Source organism: Pipistrellus kuhlii, unplaced genomic scaffold, assembly GCF_014108245.1.
Source record: "Pipistrellus kuhlii isolate mPipKuh1 unplaced genomic scaffold, mPipKuh1.p scaffold_m20_p_9, whole genome shotgun sequence".
Lineage (NCBI taxonomy): Eukaryota > Metazoa > Chordata > Mammalia > Chiroptera > Vespertilionidae > Pipistrellus > Pipistrellus kuhlii.
Window position 1 is genome coordinate 9207058 of NW_023425595.1, and position 17014 is coordinate 9224071.

Genomic DNA, 17014 nt, shown 5'->3' on the forward strand with positions numbered 1-17014 from the left:
TGGGGTTCCCCACCCACAGTCCAGCAACTCTGCAGAGACTCAGGGAAAAAAAGCAAAAGGGGTTCTTGGCAGGAGGAGGGGAACTCTGATGTCGAGTTGCTGGGGGGGCAGTGTGGGGGAGGGCTGAGTTCACAGGCAATAACAGTGGGGGGAACCGGGAAGAGGAGCGGGGACAGGAATGGGGCGTTGTTTGCTGAAAGGTCTTGTCCACAATCCGTGGGGTCTTCAGCTGCCTCTGGTCTCCTCCCTCAGAGCTAGGTGTCAGAACTGTTGGGAAGGTTTCAAAGGGGTCCATGCACCCCAGAAGGACAGCATTTGGTTCCCCTGGAGATTTCACTGCCCTCCTGGCCATCCTGGCACCTGCCGCTGGCCCACAGGAAACTGTAAGGAAACGGAAAGAATGTTCTGAGCTTCTGGATGCTGGCTCTTTCTCAAAACCACAGGCCACAGCCCCCAGCATTGGCTCTATGTGGCTGCCTAAAGTCTGGAAAATGGGCTGCCAGAACTCCAGAGGAGAGGGTAAGAGTGAAGGTGACACAGGATGTGGCTTTGCAGAGGGGAGTGTGAACAGAAACAGCGGGCAGCTGATGTGGGCATCTGGGTGGCAGGGTTTGGGAGGAAGAAGACCATGCTCTCCAGCTTCCTAGCCTCCCTCGGTCAGCCCTGCAGAGGCTATCAGAGCTGCTGATTCCCAGGCGTGTGTGCTGGCTGTGCCACCACAGGCGATGGCTCTGTCCCCCATTGCTTTCTTCATCTGCTACCCTCAGGGTGTGCTTGTGTGAGTCTGAGAGGTCTATTTCTGTGTGCAGGAGGCATATGGCAACTTGTAGCCGCTGTCCTGGGAGGTGTTTGTGCATAGGAGAAAGGTGTGCATGTTCTATGCGGGTGTGTATATTGGTGAACGAGTGTGGTCCAATTTTTGGTGTGCAGGTGATTCCTGTAATGTAAGAGAGCTACAGGTTTGGTTGGATATTGTGCCGGGGAAATGCTATTTGCTAGAAGTGTGTAAAAGGGTTAGAAGCAACTGAATAGCTGAGGAAAGATGACTTTGTATGAGAAACATGTACATTCTTTGTTAGTGTGTGCCAGGGTCACTTTGGAGTGAGTATACGTTGCTGGTATACATTTCTGAGAGTAAGAGGCTGGGGTGGGAAGCATGAGGGAACATACTCATGTGAGAGGCATGTTGGTTCTGTGTGACTTTTTATTCTCGAGGGTGTGATTTGGGAAAGCCAAAGGGGTAAGGGTGGTGATTGTATGGGTGGCTGTGAGCGGGCACTGGGTGCGCAGAGCGGTATCTATTCCGAGCGGCCTTGTCAGGCCGGAGATTCCGTGGGATCCAGGCGGACCAGGCAAGGGTTTGGGGGCGGGGACTCAATCACCACCACGCCCCCTGGGCCCCACCCCCTCCATGAGGCCAGGAGGTTGGCTGAGCGGCCGGCGGCCGGCAGAGGGCGCTGCGGGCGGGTGCCGCCGCCGCGCACCGGAGGGGGCGTGTCCGGCGGCGGGCAGGCAGCAGCCTGGCCAGCTATGCGGGGTCCTGCGGCCCGGGCCCGCGGCACTTCCTGGAGCGGCGGCCGCTTCCCGGGCACCTGGGCGTGGGGCGCGGGGGCGCGCGGCGCGGGGCGGGCAGAGCGGGCGCGCGCCATGGCCCGGGCGGGCGGCGCCGAGCCGGCGTGTTGAGCCCCGGCCGCCGGCCCGGCATGGACGTCTCCCGCGGGCCCGCCGCCGGCCGGGGCTAGGGCCGATGGAGCCGCGGGACGGTAGCCCCGAGGCCGGGAGCAGCGGCTCCGAGTCGGCCTCCGCCTCGTCCAGCGGCTCCGAGCGCGACGCCGGCCCCGAGCCGGACCGGACGCCGCGGCGCCTCAGCAAGCGGCGCTTCCCGGGGCTGCGGCTCTTCGGGCACAGGTGAGCGGGCGGCCTCGGGCGGGCACTGCAGCTTCGGGCGGACCCCGCGCCTGGCACCGGGGGGCGTTCCTCGGCCGCTCGGTGCTGACCCTGCGCGGAGGTCTCCCGGCACCGGCGGCGCGGGCTGGACTGGGCTGTCCCGGCGTTGGCTCCGCGCGGGGGATACCCCCTGGCACCGGCACTGAGTGGGGATCCTTCCCTGGCACCCGCCCCTTAGCGCGCCTCCTCTGGGGCTGAGGGGGCCAAGGCAGGGTCAGCTTCCCACTGTCCGGCGGCGGGGGGACCCGATCACCCCAAACCCTGCACCAGCAGGGAGGGCCCCAGCACTGGCCACCCCTTCCAGGCGCTGATGGAACCCGGTCCCTCCGAGTCTCCTGGCCGCGCGAGGTGGGGGGTCTGGCCGCCCCCTGGAGCTCAGTGGGCAGTGCCCGCTTGCCCACCGCCGCATGACATCTGCAGAGCATGGCCTCGCTGATCCTGCCAGGACACAGAACTGTCCCGGAACACCGGTCCCCGAGTTAATCTCTCAATATCTTCAGCCTCTCCTTGGGGTTGGGGGTGCCTGGCCACCTGCTCTACCATGTTCATTAGCCAGGAGACCCCAACCTCCATCTCTGGAATAGTCGGCGTGCGCCCCCGCCCCAGGCCTTCCCTTGCTGGGAAAGGGATGGGGTGGGCTGCAGTCTGGAGTCTGTGCCCCCTTCCCAGCACACCAGAGGCCACCCTCCTGTGCCTGTAACAGGGCTGTGACCGAGACCCTGGTAAGGAACTCGGGGGAGGTGTGGAAAGATTGAGTGCAGACAGCTCGTGGCATGTGTGCCGACGTTGTCTGGGAGCCGCTTCCTGCCAGTTATGCCTGGGGTACGATGAGGGAAGGTGGAGGGAGCCCCACGGGGACCCCGCCTGGCTCCCTGGACTTTCTCCTGACTGCCCCCTGCCCTCCAAGTGGCTGAGGAGCTTGCAGCCAATCAGCTAAGGACCCCAGAGCCAACTCAGACTGGACTCTGACCGCTTGGAGTCTGCTCAAGGCCTCTCCTCACTTTCCTTCAGTTGCCCAGGCTTCGTGGCAATTGGCCCCTCTGAGCTTTTACCCTGTCCCTTCCCTGGGTAGACTTTACCACCAGTAACACGGGCAGTTTCCTCCTGTTGGGCCGGTTGGCGTCCCGGTAGTGCTGACCTATGCCCGCTGCCAGCCCTGCCCTCGCCAGGGCCCTGCTCTTTGCACCTGCGGTGTGTCGCCGAGCACACACAGGGACCTGGATGGAGCTCCGTGTGCTCTTAGGAAGCCACGCGGCTTCAGTGTCATATAAAGCTTCCAGTGCCTCTGTTTTGTCACCCACAAACCTGCAAGATGGAACAGTTTACACCCAGCTCTGCAGGATGTAGCCTCCAGTGTTCACACAAGCTTCAGAGCGGGAGGGAGGGGCTCCGCCAGAGACTTCCTGTCCCTGCCCACAGGGTACCAAGAGTCGGGCTATTCCGATCCCTCGCTCTGCCCCTACTGAAGGGCACAGGTGTGTGGATGGAGGGATGACCCTCCATTCCGGAGGAAGAACAAGAAGCAAGTAAACCAACAAGTACCTTTACGTCATTGTCTAAAATAAGCAGGATAGGTGTTTTTTTAGATGAGAAAAACACGGGTTCAAAAATATAAGTGGTTTGCTCAGGGTCACATAGCAAATAAGATATAGAAAGAGAGTTTGAACTCTAGTCTGATTCCAGAACCCACATCCCTCTCTCTATACAGGTTCCCAAACAGAATGACACAGTGACCCAGGAGCTTTAGGAAATACTGATTCCTAGATCTTATCCTTGGCGTGTGGGGCTGGGGGTGGGGCCTTTCCAGCTCCCCAAGTGTTTCTGATGTGCTACCAAGTTTGCAAACCACAGTATTACCTCACTCTGGGGATGCTAAGCGATCCAATAGAATTCTTAATGAGAAGAAAATCAAAAGGCTGCTGGAAGCATGTTCGGGCTGTCTCCTGTGCGGGGGTAGTGGGGCATTCAGAAGCGAATTTATTTGGAAAACGCAGGAGAGCCAAGAGGAGGGCAATGGAAGATGGATTTTTCCGACAGGCCTGGGAGCTCAGAGAATCAGATGCCCATCGGGGCTGACCTCCCACCCCCTCTGCTTTGCTTGGAGGAAGACAGGGCAAACATTTGGAACAGTGCACCTGCCTGGGCACTGCCCCTTTAATGATGGTTAATTGGTCATGCCACCTTCACTGATTGCCAGTCTCAGGTAAAAGTCCCCAGCGCTCCAGCTAAAACCAACCATCTTTTCCCCGGGCTCCATACTCTTTTTTTTTTTTTCTTTTCTTTTTCCTCACCTGATGATATGTTTCTATTGATATTTTTAGAGAGAGAGAGAACCATCTATATGAGAGAAAAACATCAACCAGTTGCTTCCTGTATGTACCCCGACCAGGGACCAAACCCGAAACCTAGGCACGTGTTCTGACCAGGAATTCAACCTGCACCATTTCAGTGTAGGAGACAATGCTCCAGCCAACTGAGCCGCCCAGCCTGAGAATGAGGGCTCCGTGCTCATTCTGACCCTGGCTTTTGCTTCTCACTGGGTGCCCACCTTCTGCGTTTTCCCCATCCTGACCCCCTCCCGTCCCACAGGGAACCTGCTCGCTGGCTGGCTCCGCCACCCCTGCCCTTCATTAAGTGCTCAAAGTCATTAACTCCCATACACACCTCACATCTCGGGGCTGAGGGGTGATAAGTGAATGGACAGCGGCTAGAAGGAAGCATCCAAGATATCACGGATTGGGGGTGGCTGCTGAAGCCCTGTTGAGAAGTCTGCATTCGGATCTGGGCTCACTAGTAAAGCTCAGTCATCAGTTAGCACTCTGCTGTGGGTAGAGGGTGCCTGGGCAGTGGGGCTAGCTTCCCTGGTCCCGTCAGGTAGCACAGTCTCTGAACGGTAGCCTCTTTGGCATCTTCTTTAAGAGGTTTTTCCTTAAAGCCCACGCACCACAGGCTTCACCCTCCTGGGACCTGGGAGCAGTTTCCCCTCTCCCCTTCTATGGCCCAGTAAGACACAAAGCGGAGTCATGATTCTCCCCGGCTCCATTACCCCTCACTTGTCCTTGCTGGGAACTACCAACCCTCTCCCAGAAGTGGAGGTATAGGCCCCGCCCCAACCCCAGAGTATCTGGCTTTTCCTCTCTTACCATCCAGATTCTGTTAGCCTAAAGGGTGGTCACTCAGAAGTGGAGGGAGATTGACTATCACCTCCTTGTCCTCCAGAGCCCACCTGGAGAGAGGACTCCTTATCCTCTGGCCTGGTCTTGGCAGCCCGGCCCTGGGCAGGTCATACGGCTTTGGGATTAGCTGGCTTTGCACCCCAGGAGTGTCAGAAGTTCCCTGGCACTTCCCACATCTAGACATACGGCGCCTCCTCCTGCGCAGTCCCTGGGAACCTGCTCGCTGGCTGGCTCTGCCACCCCTGCCCTTCATTAAGTGCTCAAAGTCATTAACTCCCAGAGGGCAGGAAATGCACCTGTGGAACGAGTTTGAGACAATAGGTCCCATTTAGAGGTGATGCCACATGGCCCCAAGTGAGTGAGCATGGTCCCGGAGTCCAGGTAGGCAGAGGGTGCACGGCCGGCAGCCTGAGGGCAGCAGCCCCAGTTGGAGTTGGTTTTGTAATGACTGGGAGGGACGTGTTGAGGGATGCCTCACGCTCCGACAGGAGAGTATCTGTCCGTGGCACCGAGGTGTCTGGAGCAAAAGAAGCCTCCATGGGTGGTTTGTCTCGTTCAGGCTTATACCGGGAGAGGCCCCAACGGCCAAGGGAGGCAAGACAGAGTGAGTGCCTAAGTTCCTACCCGTTTGGGAAGACACAGGGTTCTCCGTGGCTAAGCATTAATTAGTTCACTTCACTTGGCCTGTTCTCCATGCAACATCGTGAGCTAGCCAGGGTTGGGAACTAGGGTAGGACTCTCGCAGTCTTCCCTCCACTGCCCCACACCCACCAGAGCTGCTGGCTTACAGGTCCAGGAGGAGATGGCTAATTATTATCATTTTTTTCTGTGCCATACTCCAGAAAGCTCAACTCTCAGGATGCGGAGCTGCCCAGGACTCTCAAATTGGTAAAAGAGAGCACAAGAGTGGGTGTCTTCTCAGGCGAGGATAGAGGGAAGACTGAGTGACCCCAGTCAGAGGGAGCCTAGGCCTGGGCAGCCGGAGGTGAGGAGGAGAAAGCGGCAAACAGGCCTGCCCTCCTCGGCTTCCTGGAGGTCTCTCCAGGATTCGCCAGTCACCACCCACGCAGAAGAGGAGGTGAGTGGAGATGCTGACCCTGAGGTGTGGCCTGTGCTCATCCCTGGGAGAAGCAGAGTTTGGGTTCCTGTGCCCTCCCTCACAAAGGTAAGGGAGAGTTTCTAATGCCCAGAAGCTGATGAGGGAACTTGCCTTGCAGTACCCTAGAGTGACACGAGGGGGCGACAGCCACCATTGTGCGGAAGCTGGAGAGGCGAGATTCTCCTTCCTGCTGGCTCACTTGCACCAAAGACCTGCTGTGGGTGGATCCACAGACACCTCCTACTGGTGACTTACCTGATACTCTGGCTGCAGGGGAGGAGCCAACCAGAATGTAGCAGAATGCCGTTTGAGTGTGAGCTGCCACAGCACCTGGCCCAACCCTTTTCTTCTCTAAAGACTGAGTCCCAGAGAGGTGGCCCTGACTGAGGCCAAGGTCTCATCGCCAGGGAGGAAGTTATCTTGGACTCAGTGCCAGTCCCCTGACTCAACGCTTATGTCAACGTGTCCTACATCACAGGACTCCAAAGCCTTCCCTGCTTTGAGAAATCCTCATCGGGCACCCTTCAGCCTGCCCGCTGCCTCTCCTCCTGGAGCTGCCTGTGACACCTGAGCAGTTCTCTGTGGCAGAATGGGGAGTGGGGACAGTGTGGGTGAGAAGGGGGAACCGTGACACTCGCACCCAGGCTCACCAGCTCCCCTCGTTCCTGGGTGGAATTAGCGGGGTGCACCACTGGGGTGCCAGGCACTCATTTCTCACTCCCTGGGATGCTTCCTCTGTGTTTTATGTGTAGTGCTCCTCATGTCCTTAGGGATCAGCCCCACATAGGGGCTGCAGTGTAGTTCCCACCCCCATGGTTCTCCGCACAGGGCTGGACGGCAGCCTTGGGAGGCAGTTTGAGGCAGGGAAAGGGTAGGCCAGAGTAGTGACCACATGCCCCAGAGGAGCTGTCATTCTGCCACTGTTCCTTTCTGCATCTTTCCTCAGCTGAGACACACAGACACGGTTAGGTGATGGAGAACAGGTGTAAGTGAGACCAAGGGCTCTGTGGCCCAGGGAAAGGGGGTGGAGGGCTGCGATGGGCACTCCCACCCACCCCTACACTCCCCTGTGTCCAGGTGAGTGATGCATCAGCTCATCTTTCTCTGTCAACTAAGAGTTGCCAGAAACTTAAACATCCATCCGTTTCATGTAATCCTCAAAGCAACCTTGTAGTTAGTTTTTAAATTCTCATTTAACAGGTGAGAAACCTCTCAGAGAGGTCAGGGATGTGGCCCAGGGTCACACAGCTCTCATTGGAACCCAAACCCAAGGATCTCTTCACAATGCCAGGCTGCCCTACTTAACAGCACTCTTTTCTTCCATTCTTTTATTTTTCCATCTCTAAGATGGTGGCGCCTGAAAGGGACCTGATGGTGCCGTGAGACTGAATGAGAGAATTTTGTCTCACGTGGGAGTAGAGTGAGACCCATGAAGTGATAGACTCCTGGACCCTGAGGGAGAACGGTCATTGGGATCCTAACTTGGGCTGGAGGAGACCCTTGAGTAGGGAAGACCGTTGCTATGTGGCTCCCTGGCTGGATCTGGAGTGGAGGGGCAAGTCTGTGGCCTTTCCTCTTGCTTTCAAAGTACAGGGAGCAGAAGACTCAAGGGATGTGTTTCAAGGAACCCCTGGCATCGCTCTGGGGTCAGTGGGTGGCCTGTAGCCCGGGGAGAGATGCTTAGGAAGAGATCACATTGGTACCCAGAACCTCGTGGTGAGAGGTCTGAAGAGAGAGGGGGGCCCAGAGCCCTCCCCCTCTGCTTTCAGCAGCCGCCTCCCCCTGGCTCCTGGCAAAGCACCAGCTCATAGCTCCCACGTAGAGGCCTCTCCCCTGCTAGGGCTGAGCCCGATCACAGCACACGCCAAAATAGCTGTCTGGGAGCCTGGGCCTGCTTCGCCCACGCCAGCATCTCCGGGTTAACAGCTTGCCTGTCTCTCCGCCCCCTTCCCCAGCTTGCTGACATTTTGCTGAGGCAGGGGCGGTTGTGAAAGGGGCAAGCTGGTTCCTGCTCCCCAGCCCACACCGACACCCCACTGATACAACCTGCCACCCACTCACCCTCCTCTGGAAGTCATCCTTTCGGGGGAGACCTTCCTTCCTGTCCCACAGACATGGGGCTTCTATTATAAGACAGTCTGAGGAACACACAGGGTTCCATGCCGTCAGTGAAAGGCCCCGGGGCGATCTCAGCTGTTCTCCCTCTGGGTGTCTCTTTTTAAAAATTATTTAAGGATACTTTTTAAGACACTAAGTGTTTCTGCAGTTAGAAAAGTTTACAGAATAACACCTCCAGTTAGCTTGGTCAGATCTTACTTACCACTGTGCCATATTTGCTTCAGATAGAGCTGGATGCCCCCATGCCTCTCCCAGCAAGGAAACCACAATCCTCACTCTAGTGTTTGTATTCCCATGCCCGTTTTAAAATTTTTCCCTACATAGATATGCATCCATAGCAACATGTAGCACTGTTTTGCATGCCTTTGCACTTGATTTATATGCACTTGTATTGTACATATTCTGGGTTTAGCTTTTCTCATTGTTTGGACATCGAACCATCTTGAAACTTGAGCTCTGTGAACCCATTTTAACTCCACATACTCGTTTTGGTTTTTGTTTTTTTGTTTTTGTAACTGCATAGCTGCTTATTTGCCCGGTGTTCTAAGACACTAAGTGTTTGGCATTTAGGCTGTTATCAGTTGGTTCCCCTCGCACGCAGTCCTTCAGAAACGTTCTGGTGCACGTCCCCTGTGTGTTCTCCCCATCGGGGCCTGGTGATAGGGCGGTGTGTCTTCAGCTTAGGTAGTTGTTGCCAAATTGCACTCCAAAGTGGTGGTCCTAATTTTCTGTAATTAGTTTCTTTCTGTAAAGTTTTGGTAAACTGAGGAGTTGGTTACTACCATGAGCAAACACTTTCTCTTTCAAGTGTCCAGCAGCCCCTTGAGGAAGACAGGGTGGGTATTTCCCCCCTTTATCAGATGAGGGCATATAGCTGATCAGAGGCAGAACCCCTCTGGGCCTTTAAGTCCAAATGCTCAGAAAAGATTACTCAGAGAGATTTTAGGCACACTTCCTGCCTCAAGGCCAGGGGAAACACCCCTATCTCTATGTGGGTGCATGGAAACTTCGGGGGGGGGGGGGTAAGGAGGGGCCCGAGGGGCTGACAGCTGATCATGAGAAGATCCAGAGGATGGAGGAGAGAGCAATGTGATCAGAAGGTTCAGAGGGGTAGTTAAATTTTGAATGAGGGATGAGGGAGGAATGGCGCTCCTGGCAGATGGGGAATGGGAGCCTACTGCCGACACAGGAGAAGGCAGCAGGGGGACCGGTCACAAGAGAAGAGGGATGTGGGGGCCAACAGAGGGTGTGTAACACTCCCAACAAAGGGTTGGAATACTCAGAGAGGACTTATCAGCATTCCTATCAGAGATCAAGTGCAGTGTGTGCCTCTGAGACACAAGAGCTTAGCCCAAACCAGCAGCTTGCCCACCTGATTGGTGATGGGCAAGGCCTCAGGAGCTGGCCAGCTGCTGGGTCACTGTGCCAGCCTAAAGCCCTTTGCTCTCAGCTTGATTCTCAAGGCTAAGCCTGGACCATTCATTTTTCCCTCCATTCACTCTTCTTCAAACCACTTTCCACACTTCTAGACTCCGGGGATGCAGTTGTGAGAATACATGGCCCCAGGGGCTCACAGGCTGGGGGCGGGGGCGGGGGATACAGATTGTAAACCAGCACTGATGGCCTCGAATAACCAAGAGAGGGCCGGAGCGTGGGAGCAGCTAACCCTTTGGGAAAAAGGATGGGGACAACTTTCCAGCAGAGCCGATGTCTGAGCCAACTCTGAAAAGATGAGAGGAAGTAGTTGAGGCGAGTTCGCTGAGCAGAAGAGGGGACCTTTGTTGCAGGTAGAGAGACTACCATGTGCCCAGTGCACAAGCATGAAGAGACCCACGGTGCTTAGCCAGGAGCACCTAGAGGGGGGCGAGGGTGAGAGCACGGGCCTGGAGCAGACTCCTGGTTGGAATCCCAGCTCTGCCACTTACTAGCTTCGTGGCCGCAGGCAATTTATTTCATTTATTTCATTTATTTTATGCCTGGGTTTCCTCATCTATAAAACGGGGGTAATACTATTTTTTTCTGAAATTAAATGGGTTAATATTTGTAAAATTCTTAGACCAGTGTGTGGCACAGAGGAGTTACATATTTGTCAAGTGAAATGTGAAAAGTATGAAAGGAAGATGGAAGAGGAGCTGAGAGGCCTAGTGACTGCCAGGCCCAGGTTTTGCATTTTGCTCAGTCGAGGGTAAGTGGGCACTTTAGAATGAATTCTGGTAGTGGTGGGGGGATAGCTTGAAGGAGAGGCCCTCAAGGAATGAGTCAATAATTCATTCCACAAACATTTCTCCAGGACCTACGAGGAGCCAGACCCTGAGACTGGGACTCAGGACCTGAAGGAGAGTCGGGGACATTTCAGCAAGGAGCTCAGCTCCCAGGCAGCTGAGGCAGCCCCTTCTTACCCACACCGCCCTTACCCTGTGACTTCCTGTCACCAAATCCTATTGTCCAGGTTTCATAAGGAAAGCCACAGAGAACATGCAGTGGCTGTGGCATTCGGCCCAGGGAGGGGCCTCACCTGTCCCTCTGTGTGTCCTTTGGAGACGAGAGGAAGGTAGCTGTTAAAACAAAGGCTGTTGCCATCCCCTTGTGCCCAACAAAGAGAAGTGGTGTGGGCCAGCCTGGTCTTGTGGTCAGCCTTGGGTGTGGTGCCCATGGTGGAGGAAGCTCTTCTCTTCCCGTATGGCTCTGGCCCCTCCTCCACGGAATTCCCTGCTCCTTCCTCCCGAGCTGGTCAGTAGTAAACACTGGACTTGCTGCCAGACACTGTGCTGGGCATGCCCAGATGCACTAGACCTTGCCCCTGGTCCCCTCGGAGCGTGTGGTCCAGTGGGTGGAAGGAATGAGGCATGTGCTTTGAAAGAATCAGGACTTTCAGGAGTCCAGTGAGAGAGGAGCCAAATGGGTAGTGTGAAGCTCTCAGTGGGAGGGATGTATTCTTGGCCGGGGCAGCTGTGAGCAGGTGGGATTTGGATATGAGGTGGGGAAGGAGCCAATCCGTATTCCAGCAGAAGGTAGGCCATGTGCAGGGACACAGCAGTGAGCCCAGGCACAGCCAGATTGGGGGCGGGGGGTGGACAAAGAATAGGTTGGCTGGGTTAGAACCAAGCGTTTGTGTCAAGGCGGAGGAGGCTGAGTCAGTGCCACACCACAGAAGCCACATTTGCCAGGTTGGGGGATTTGGAATCCATGCTGGATCACCGTTTCCCAAAGTATGGTCCAGGGGTCGGGGGTTGACCCTTTAGGGACTTGGTGAGGTCAAAACCATCTTCACAATAATACATGAGAGCTGCTGTAGTTTGTGCCCTTTTTACCGTGTTAATATTTGTACTGATGGTGCAAAAGCAGGGTGGGTGAAACTTCTGAAATCTTACACAAATCAAGGCCGTGGCCCCAACATAAACTACTAGCCATTGTATTCTTCACACCACACTCACAACAACGAGAAATGCAGTAAAAACAAAAACAAAGTATTGATTTTATAAAGCCTAGATACTTAAGTATACATCTTTTAAATATTCTGTGTGAAGAAATGTGAAGTAGCCCTAGCTGTTTGGGCTCAGTAGATAGAGCATCGACGTGGGGATTTAAGGGTCCTGGGTTCAATTCCAGTCGAGGGCACATTCCCGGGCTGTGAGCTCTGTCCCCAGGACCGGGGGGGGGGGGGGGGGGGGGGGGGGGGGGGGGCGGGGGGGTTTGCAGGAGGCAGCCAGTCAATGATTCTGTCTCATCATTGATGTTTCTCTCTCTCTCTCTTTCCATCTCCCTTCCTCTCTGAAACTAATAAAATATACATTTTTAAAAGTTAAAAAGAAACGTGAAGTATACATAGGATACTCCTAGCTTTAATGGTTGTCTTGAAAAGCACTTTGCAATCTGTACTGGTCACTTTTCCTCAGGAACACCATTTTAACTTGAAAGAACACCTGGTGGGCCAAACTCCTAAGTAGGTGTTTGGCAGACATTTTCTCAAAATGAATGAAGTGAGCTTGTCACATCAAAAACAGTATCGGTACTTGTTGCTAATAAGAAAAATGTGAGCTTTTGAGCTAAACTTGGGGTTTGGAAACCTTGCATCCACTATCTAAAGGCTGACGGCTATCTTTCCAGGACTGAAAGAGTCTTCTAATGAGCTCAGTCCTGATGTTAGCAGGTGTGATTTTTTTTTTTATGTTGTCTAATGAAATGTGTCAACATTTGGAAGATCTTCATAACTCAGTAAAGCAACTTTTTCCAATGACTGATGCTTGATGTTTCAAAATTCAGAAGGCAAGCTAGACCAGTGAAAAGTTCATTGGTATGGTTTCAGATTCCATATAGCCACTAACCTTTAAGAAACTACCACTTGTCATATTTTGATGTCGTAGCAAAGAAGAATATCCACAATTACTTGAAAAGGCTATTAAAATACTTCTTCCTTTTCTAACTGCATCTCAGTGTGAGGCAGAATGCTCTTCATATACTTCAATCAAAATGCCATGCCAGATGAATGACAGAGGCAGATAGGAGAATCCAGCTATCTTCTATTGGGGTAGACATTAAAGAGATTCGTGAAATTAAACCACGACACCCTTCATGCTAATGTTCTTGTTTTAGAAAGTATAGTTTACTTTCCTAAAAGTGTATTATTTATATTAACATGTAAGGGGCTTATTGTTTTTAAACAAGTGAATAAATATTTTCAACATTTCTTTGTTTTAGTTTCTAATATAGTAAATATTAATGGCTGTAACCTGCATAAATAAAGCCTTTTGTGATCTTCAGTCATTTCTAAGAGGTATAAAGGGGTCCTGGGACCAGGAAGTTTGGGAGCTGCTAGCCAAGAGTATAAGGAGGGTAGGATGGGTGTGACATGGGCTGGCCTCTCCTGGACACAAGCCAACACAGCTCTGGCAGGCCCCTCAGCAGCGCTTGGAGACCCAGCTCAGCCACTTCTGAGCTGTGAGCAGTCCCCGGCCTCCACGAGCCTCAGGGCCCTGTCTGTTCAGCTTGGACCTCACTGCCGCCCTCACAGGGGAATTACAAGCCTCCTGTGTGATAATGCTTGTAAACGTCCTTTGTAAGTCATAAAACTCTCCACAGATATTTATTTTTGTGGTTTTGTTGTCTGGAGCCAGTGCTTAACTATCTCAGACACTTTCCCCAGACCCCCGAAAACCTGTCCAGTGGGTGCAAAAGGCATTAGGTGGCCAGCAGCGGAGTCTGTCTGACCCCCACTTCCTTCTCAGACCCCCCTTCCCCCTTCAGCGGAGATAGGGGCTGCACTGTAACTAGTGCCAAGTGGAGGGGGGGCTGTCAGCTCTGCCTGGGGACTGTGCGTGTGACTGCCTGTATGTGCCACCCCCTCCACGCACCCACTGCCTGCTTGCTGCAGCGCCTGGAGCCACCGCTGGGAGAGGAAGTGCAGTTGGTTACCAATCGGGTTATTTTCATAACGGCTGTCTCAGGCGGGGAGGGGCAGGAGGGGGAGGAGGGTGGCGAGGGGGAGGGCGCAGAGGAGCGGCCACAGCGGCTGGCTCTCCAAACTAGGACTTGCTCAGCAAGAGGCCAGCAGCCTGGAGCTGGAGCCAGAGCCAGGGTTCGCCTGCTCACAGGGACCCCAGTCCCCACCCACTGCCTGCCACCTGCCTTCAGATCAGGTCAAAGGGGGCTCCCCCAACCTTTCCTTGCCTTCTGCTTCCTCCCTCCTGCATATGTCCGGGTGGGTCTGGGTTGGGGTGGATCAGGGTGGGCCCAGGCACCACCATCCCTAGAATGGCTCCTGAAACTGATGGAAAGGGAAAGGAGAGCTGAAATGTTTGTCCCCAGCCAGGGCAGACCCAACGGAGGTAAACATTACTGGCCTGGTTGCCTCCTTTATCCTCCAGGCTCACCTGCTCCCCAAGTGCTTTTTTTTTTCTTTCTTTCTTTCTTTTTGCTTTTTGCTTTTTTTCATGATCTCCTGAGTGAGTAGAGGTGGGGAAGTGGGGACCCTGCCTAGCAGTCCGCAGGTAGAGTAGCCAGAGGGGCCTGCTGGGAGTAGGGTCCTGCCCGACAGCATAGATTGGGCACTCTGGCTAAGTCCCATGGGGCGGAGGAGTCCCTGGGGACAGGCCTGGCACCAAGGGCACAGGACATTCCTCTTGGCATGAGCAGACACCCAGGTGGATCTAGCTGCCAGGCTCTGTTCCTCATACGGTGGGTGGTAGCCACCCTGGGTACTCCTGCTTCCCTTTCTGGTTCCCACTCCCGCCACGGGCAGAGACGGGAGGCAGCAACCCGCATACCTGGTGTCTGCTGTGGGTGTGGGCTCTGCCACGTTCCTGCTCTCCCCAGCTATTGTATCATCAGGTGCTTTATACCAGTATCTCCTCAGAACGTCCCTTATTCCAACCTTCTGAACTCGATGGCATCATCCCATTTTGCAGATGAGAACATCGAGACTCAGAAGGTTAATTGATCAGCCCAGAAAAACAATGGCAGGTACAGATTTCAAAGCCTTTGGGGGCTTTTCCACTTGAAACCAGCAGAGAGTGTGAGACAATCCGGCTGGGAGGCTGAGAGTCCTGTCCTCTCTAGCCGGAGCACTCGTGCTGCTCCCTCACTCCTGGCAGCTGCCTGAGCCACACTCCTGTTGTCAAGATACCACCTTGCATGTCTCTCCCTTGGCACCCTTTGTCCTCCTCGGACCCCAGCAGCCGGCGGGAGGTTGATGGGGCTCGTGAGTCCTTCCCCATCCTGTCTCCTCCGGGTGTGACGGGCTTCCCCAGCCTTCCACCCAGAGGCTGAGGGGCAGCCAGTGTGCCGTGTGTCGGAACCCTGTGGGCCGCCTCCGGTCTGTGAAAAGTGACGGAGGTCACTTCTCACACGTGAGGTGAAAAGAAGCCGCAGCTCAGAGCTGTGCTGTGGGAAAAGGCTCCGGGCTGAGGCAGGGAAAAGGCGAGGGCAGGCCTGAGGCCCCGCCTGTGCTCTGACCAGTCAGTCCCCGGAGAAGCCTCGGCAGTCAGGAAGTCAAGAGTCAGGCAGTTGCTGACCAGAGGACAGAGGTTTCGATGGAGATCAGAGGAACAGGAAGCGTGGCATCGGGGCCTGGGAGAGGGGTGAGGGGGCTTGGGAGCAGAGAGGCTTGGGTGCCTGGCAGGAGAGCTTGTCATAAAATGTCAAATCAGCCAGTCTGATAGTCTCCTTGTACAAATAAGGAAACTGAGGCCTGTTGAGGGTCAGCTTTGCACATGGCCACACACAACACTGGCCAGGCCTGCCTTGCTCCCCGCTCAGAGTGACTGTACTCCGATAGCTGAGGAGACGCCTAGCCGACGTGGACTTGGGATTGCCCAGCAGTGTGTGGGCCAGGCGGCTGTAGGGGCTCCCGTGTCCTGAGGTGGGGTGTGCAAGTGACCTCTTCCTCTGGCCCCTCTTGTCAGTGAGGATCTAGAGCAGCAGACGGGGCCTAGCCCTCAGCCCTCACCACTGCCCACAGAGCGCCTGCTGCACCTCCCCCACCCCCACTGACTGTGGCCTTTTGTTTTCTGGGTGACACTAGCATCAGGCGGTGTGTCCGGGTGACTAATCTCCAGGCTGGGCAGCTGTCACAGGGCGGCCTGACCAAGCGGGTGGGGAAAACTGATACCCTGAGGGGTGCTGGCAAGCCAGTGCCCTGGCAGCAATGGGCAGCTGGGCCTTCAGGCTTCTCTCTTCCTGGGCGCAGAGCAAACCCTGAGTCAGGCAGGTCTGGGTTTTGGGTCCCAGTTCTTCCACTGACCAGCTGTGGGACCTTGGGCATGTTACTGTACCTCTTCAAGCCTCAGTTTTGTCATCTCTGTAATGGATCCATTGATCCTGCCTGCCTCACAGGCTTGTGGCGGGGATCAGATGAGGTGGTAAATGCAAGCGCTTAGCCCAGGGCCGGTCTTTCCCTCTCCTCCCCCATTCCACCTTAGTCCTAGCTCTCTCACCCAAGGGGAAAGACCCTGCTTCCACTGCGTCTCTGGGCTGCAGGCTTTACCTTCACGTAGACGTGGGTTCCAACTTTGGCTGTACACCAACTAGCTTTGGATCTGGGGCAGGTTGCTTCTTCGAGCCTCAGTTTCCCATCAGGAACATGATGTGAAACTACGTTCAAGGTGGCTGAGGTTCACAAAATGATCTATGTGCTTATAAAGGGCACGACACAGGGCCCTACACAATGAGCACCTGGTAAATACCAGCCGGGATGATACTGATTTCAGAAAGCAGCCAAGAACTCTCTGCCCACAGAGCTCACCTCCTGCCCTTTTTCCTATCACCTGCAGGGGCTGGTCCTGTGACGGGCAGAGAGCCGGAGCCAGGCAGTCTAGAGCATGCTTCCCCAGGCACGGCTGCCTGGGCCGCTCACTGATCACAGGACTCAGGCACTTCAACCCGTCCGCCTGCCCCTCAGCACCCCTGCACCCATCCAGGCTCCAGCCTGACACTGCCTGCCCAGACCCACAGCGCAGTAGCAAATCAAAGAATGGGTGGGCAGGTGCGTGGGAGGAGTAGGTGCTAGATGTGTAGCCAGGCCTGACTCCTCAAGCCCATCATTTCCCACCCACTCAGGCCCTCAGCAGACCAAGTATTCTCCTGTCAGCCCCAGGCCGATGTCTGAGGGCCGTGACTCAGACCGCCCTGAAGCTGTCAGGGCTCAGAAGAGCACCCCGTGGAGGGACACAGGCATCCC

General features: G+C 55.0%; 1 protein-coding gene across 10 annotated transcripts in view; it reads left to right on the top strand.

Annotated features, from left to right (window-relative positions):
* Positions 1–17014, top strand: part of DGKZ (diacylglycerol kinase zeta) — a 40732-nt gene that overhangs the window by 10420 nt on the left and 13298 nt on the right. For 2 of the 10 annotated variants that reach the window (XM_036427494.2, XM_036427495.2), the window contains exon 1: positions 1557–1908. The exons of 3 other annotated variants lie outside the window; for them this stretch is intronic. In XM_036427494.2, coding sequence (XP_036283387.1) covers positions 1748–1908 — 161 coding nt within the window. In that variant the 5' untranslated portion in view covers positions 1557–1747. Of the gene's footprint in view, positions 1–1556; positions 1909–13853; positions 13977–17014 lie in introns of those variants that run through there. 5 more of the 10 variants (XM_036427493.2, XM_045578101.1, XM_045578103.1 and 2 more) reach the window with 4 other exon arrangements.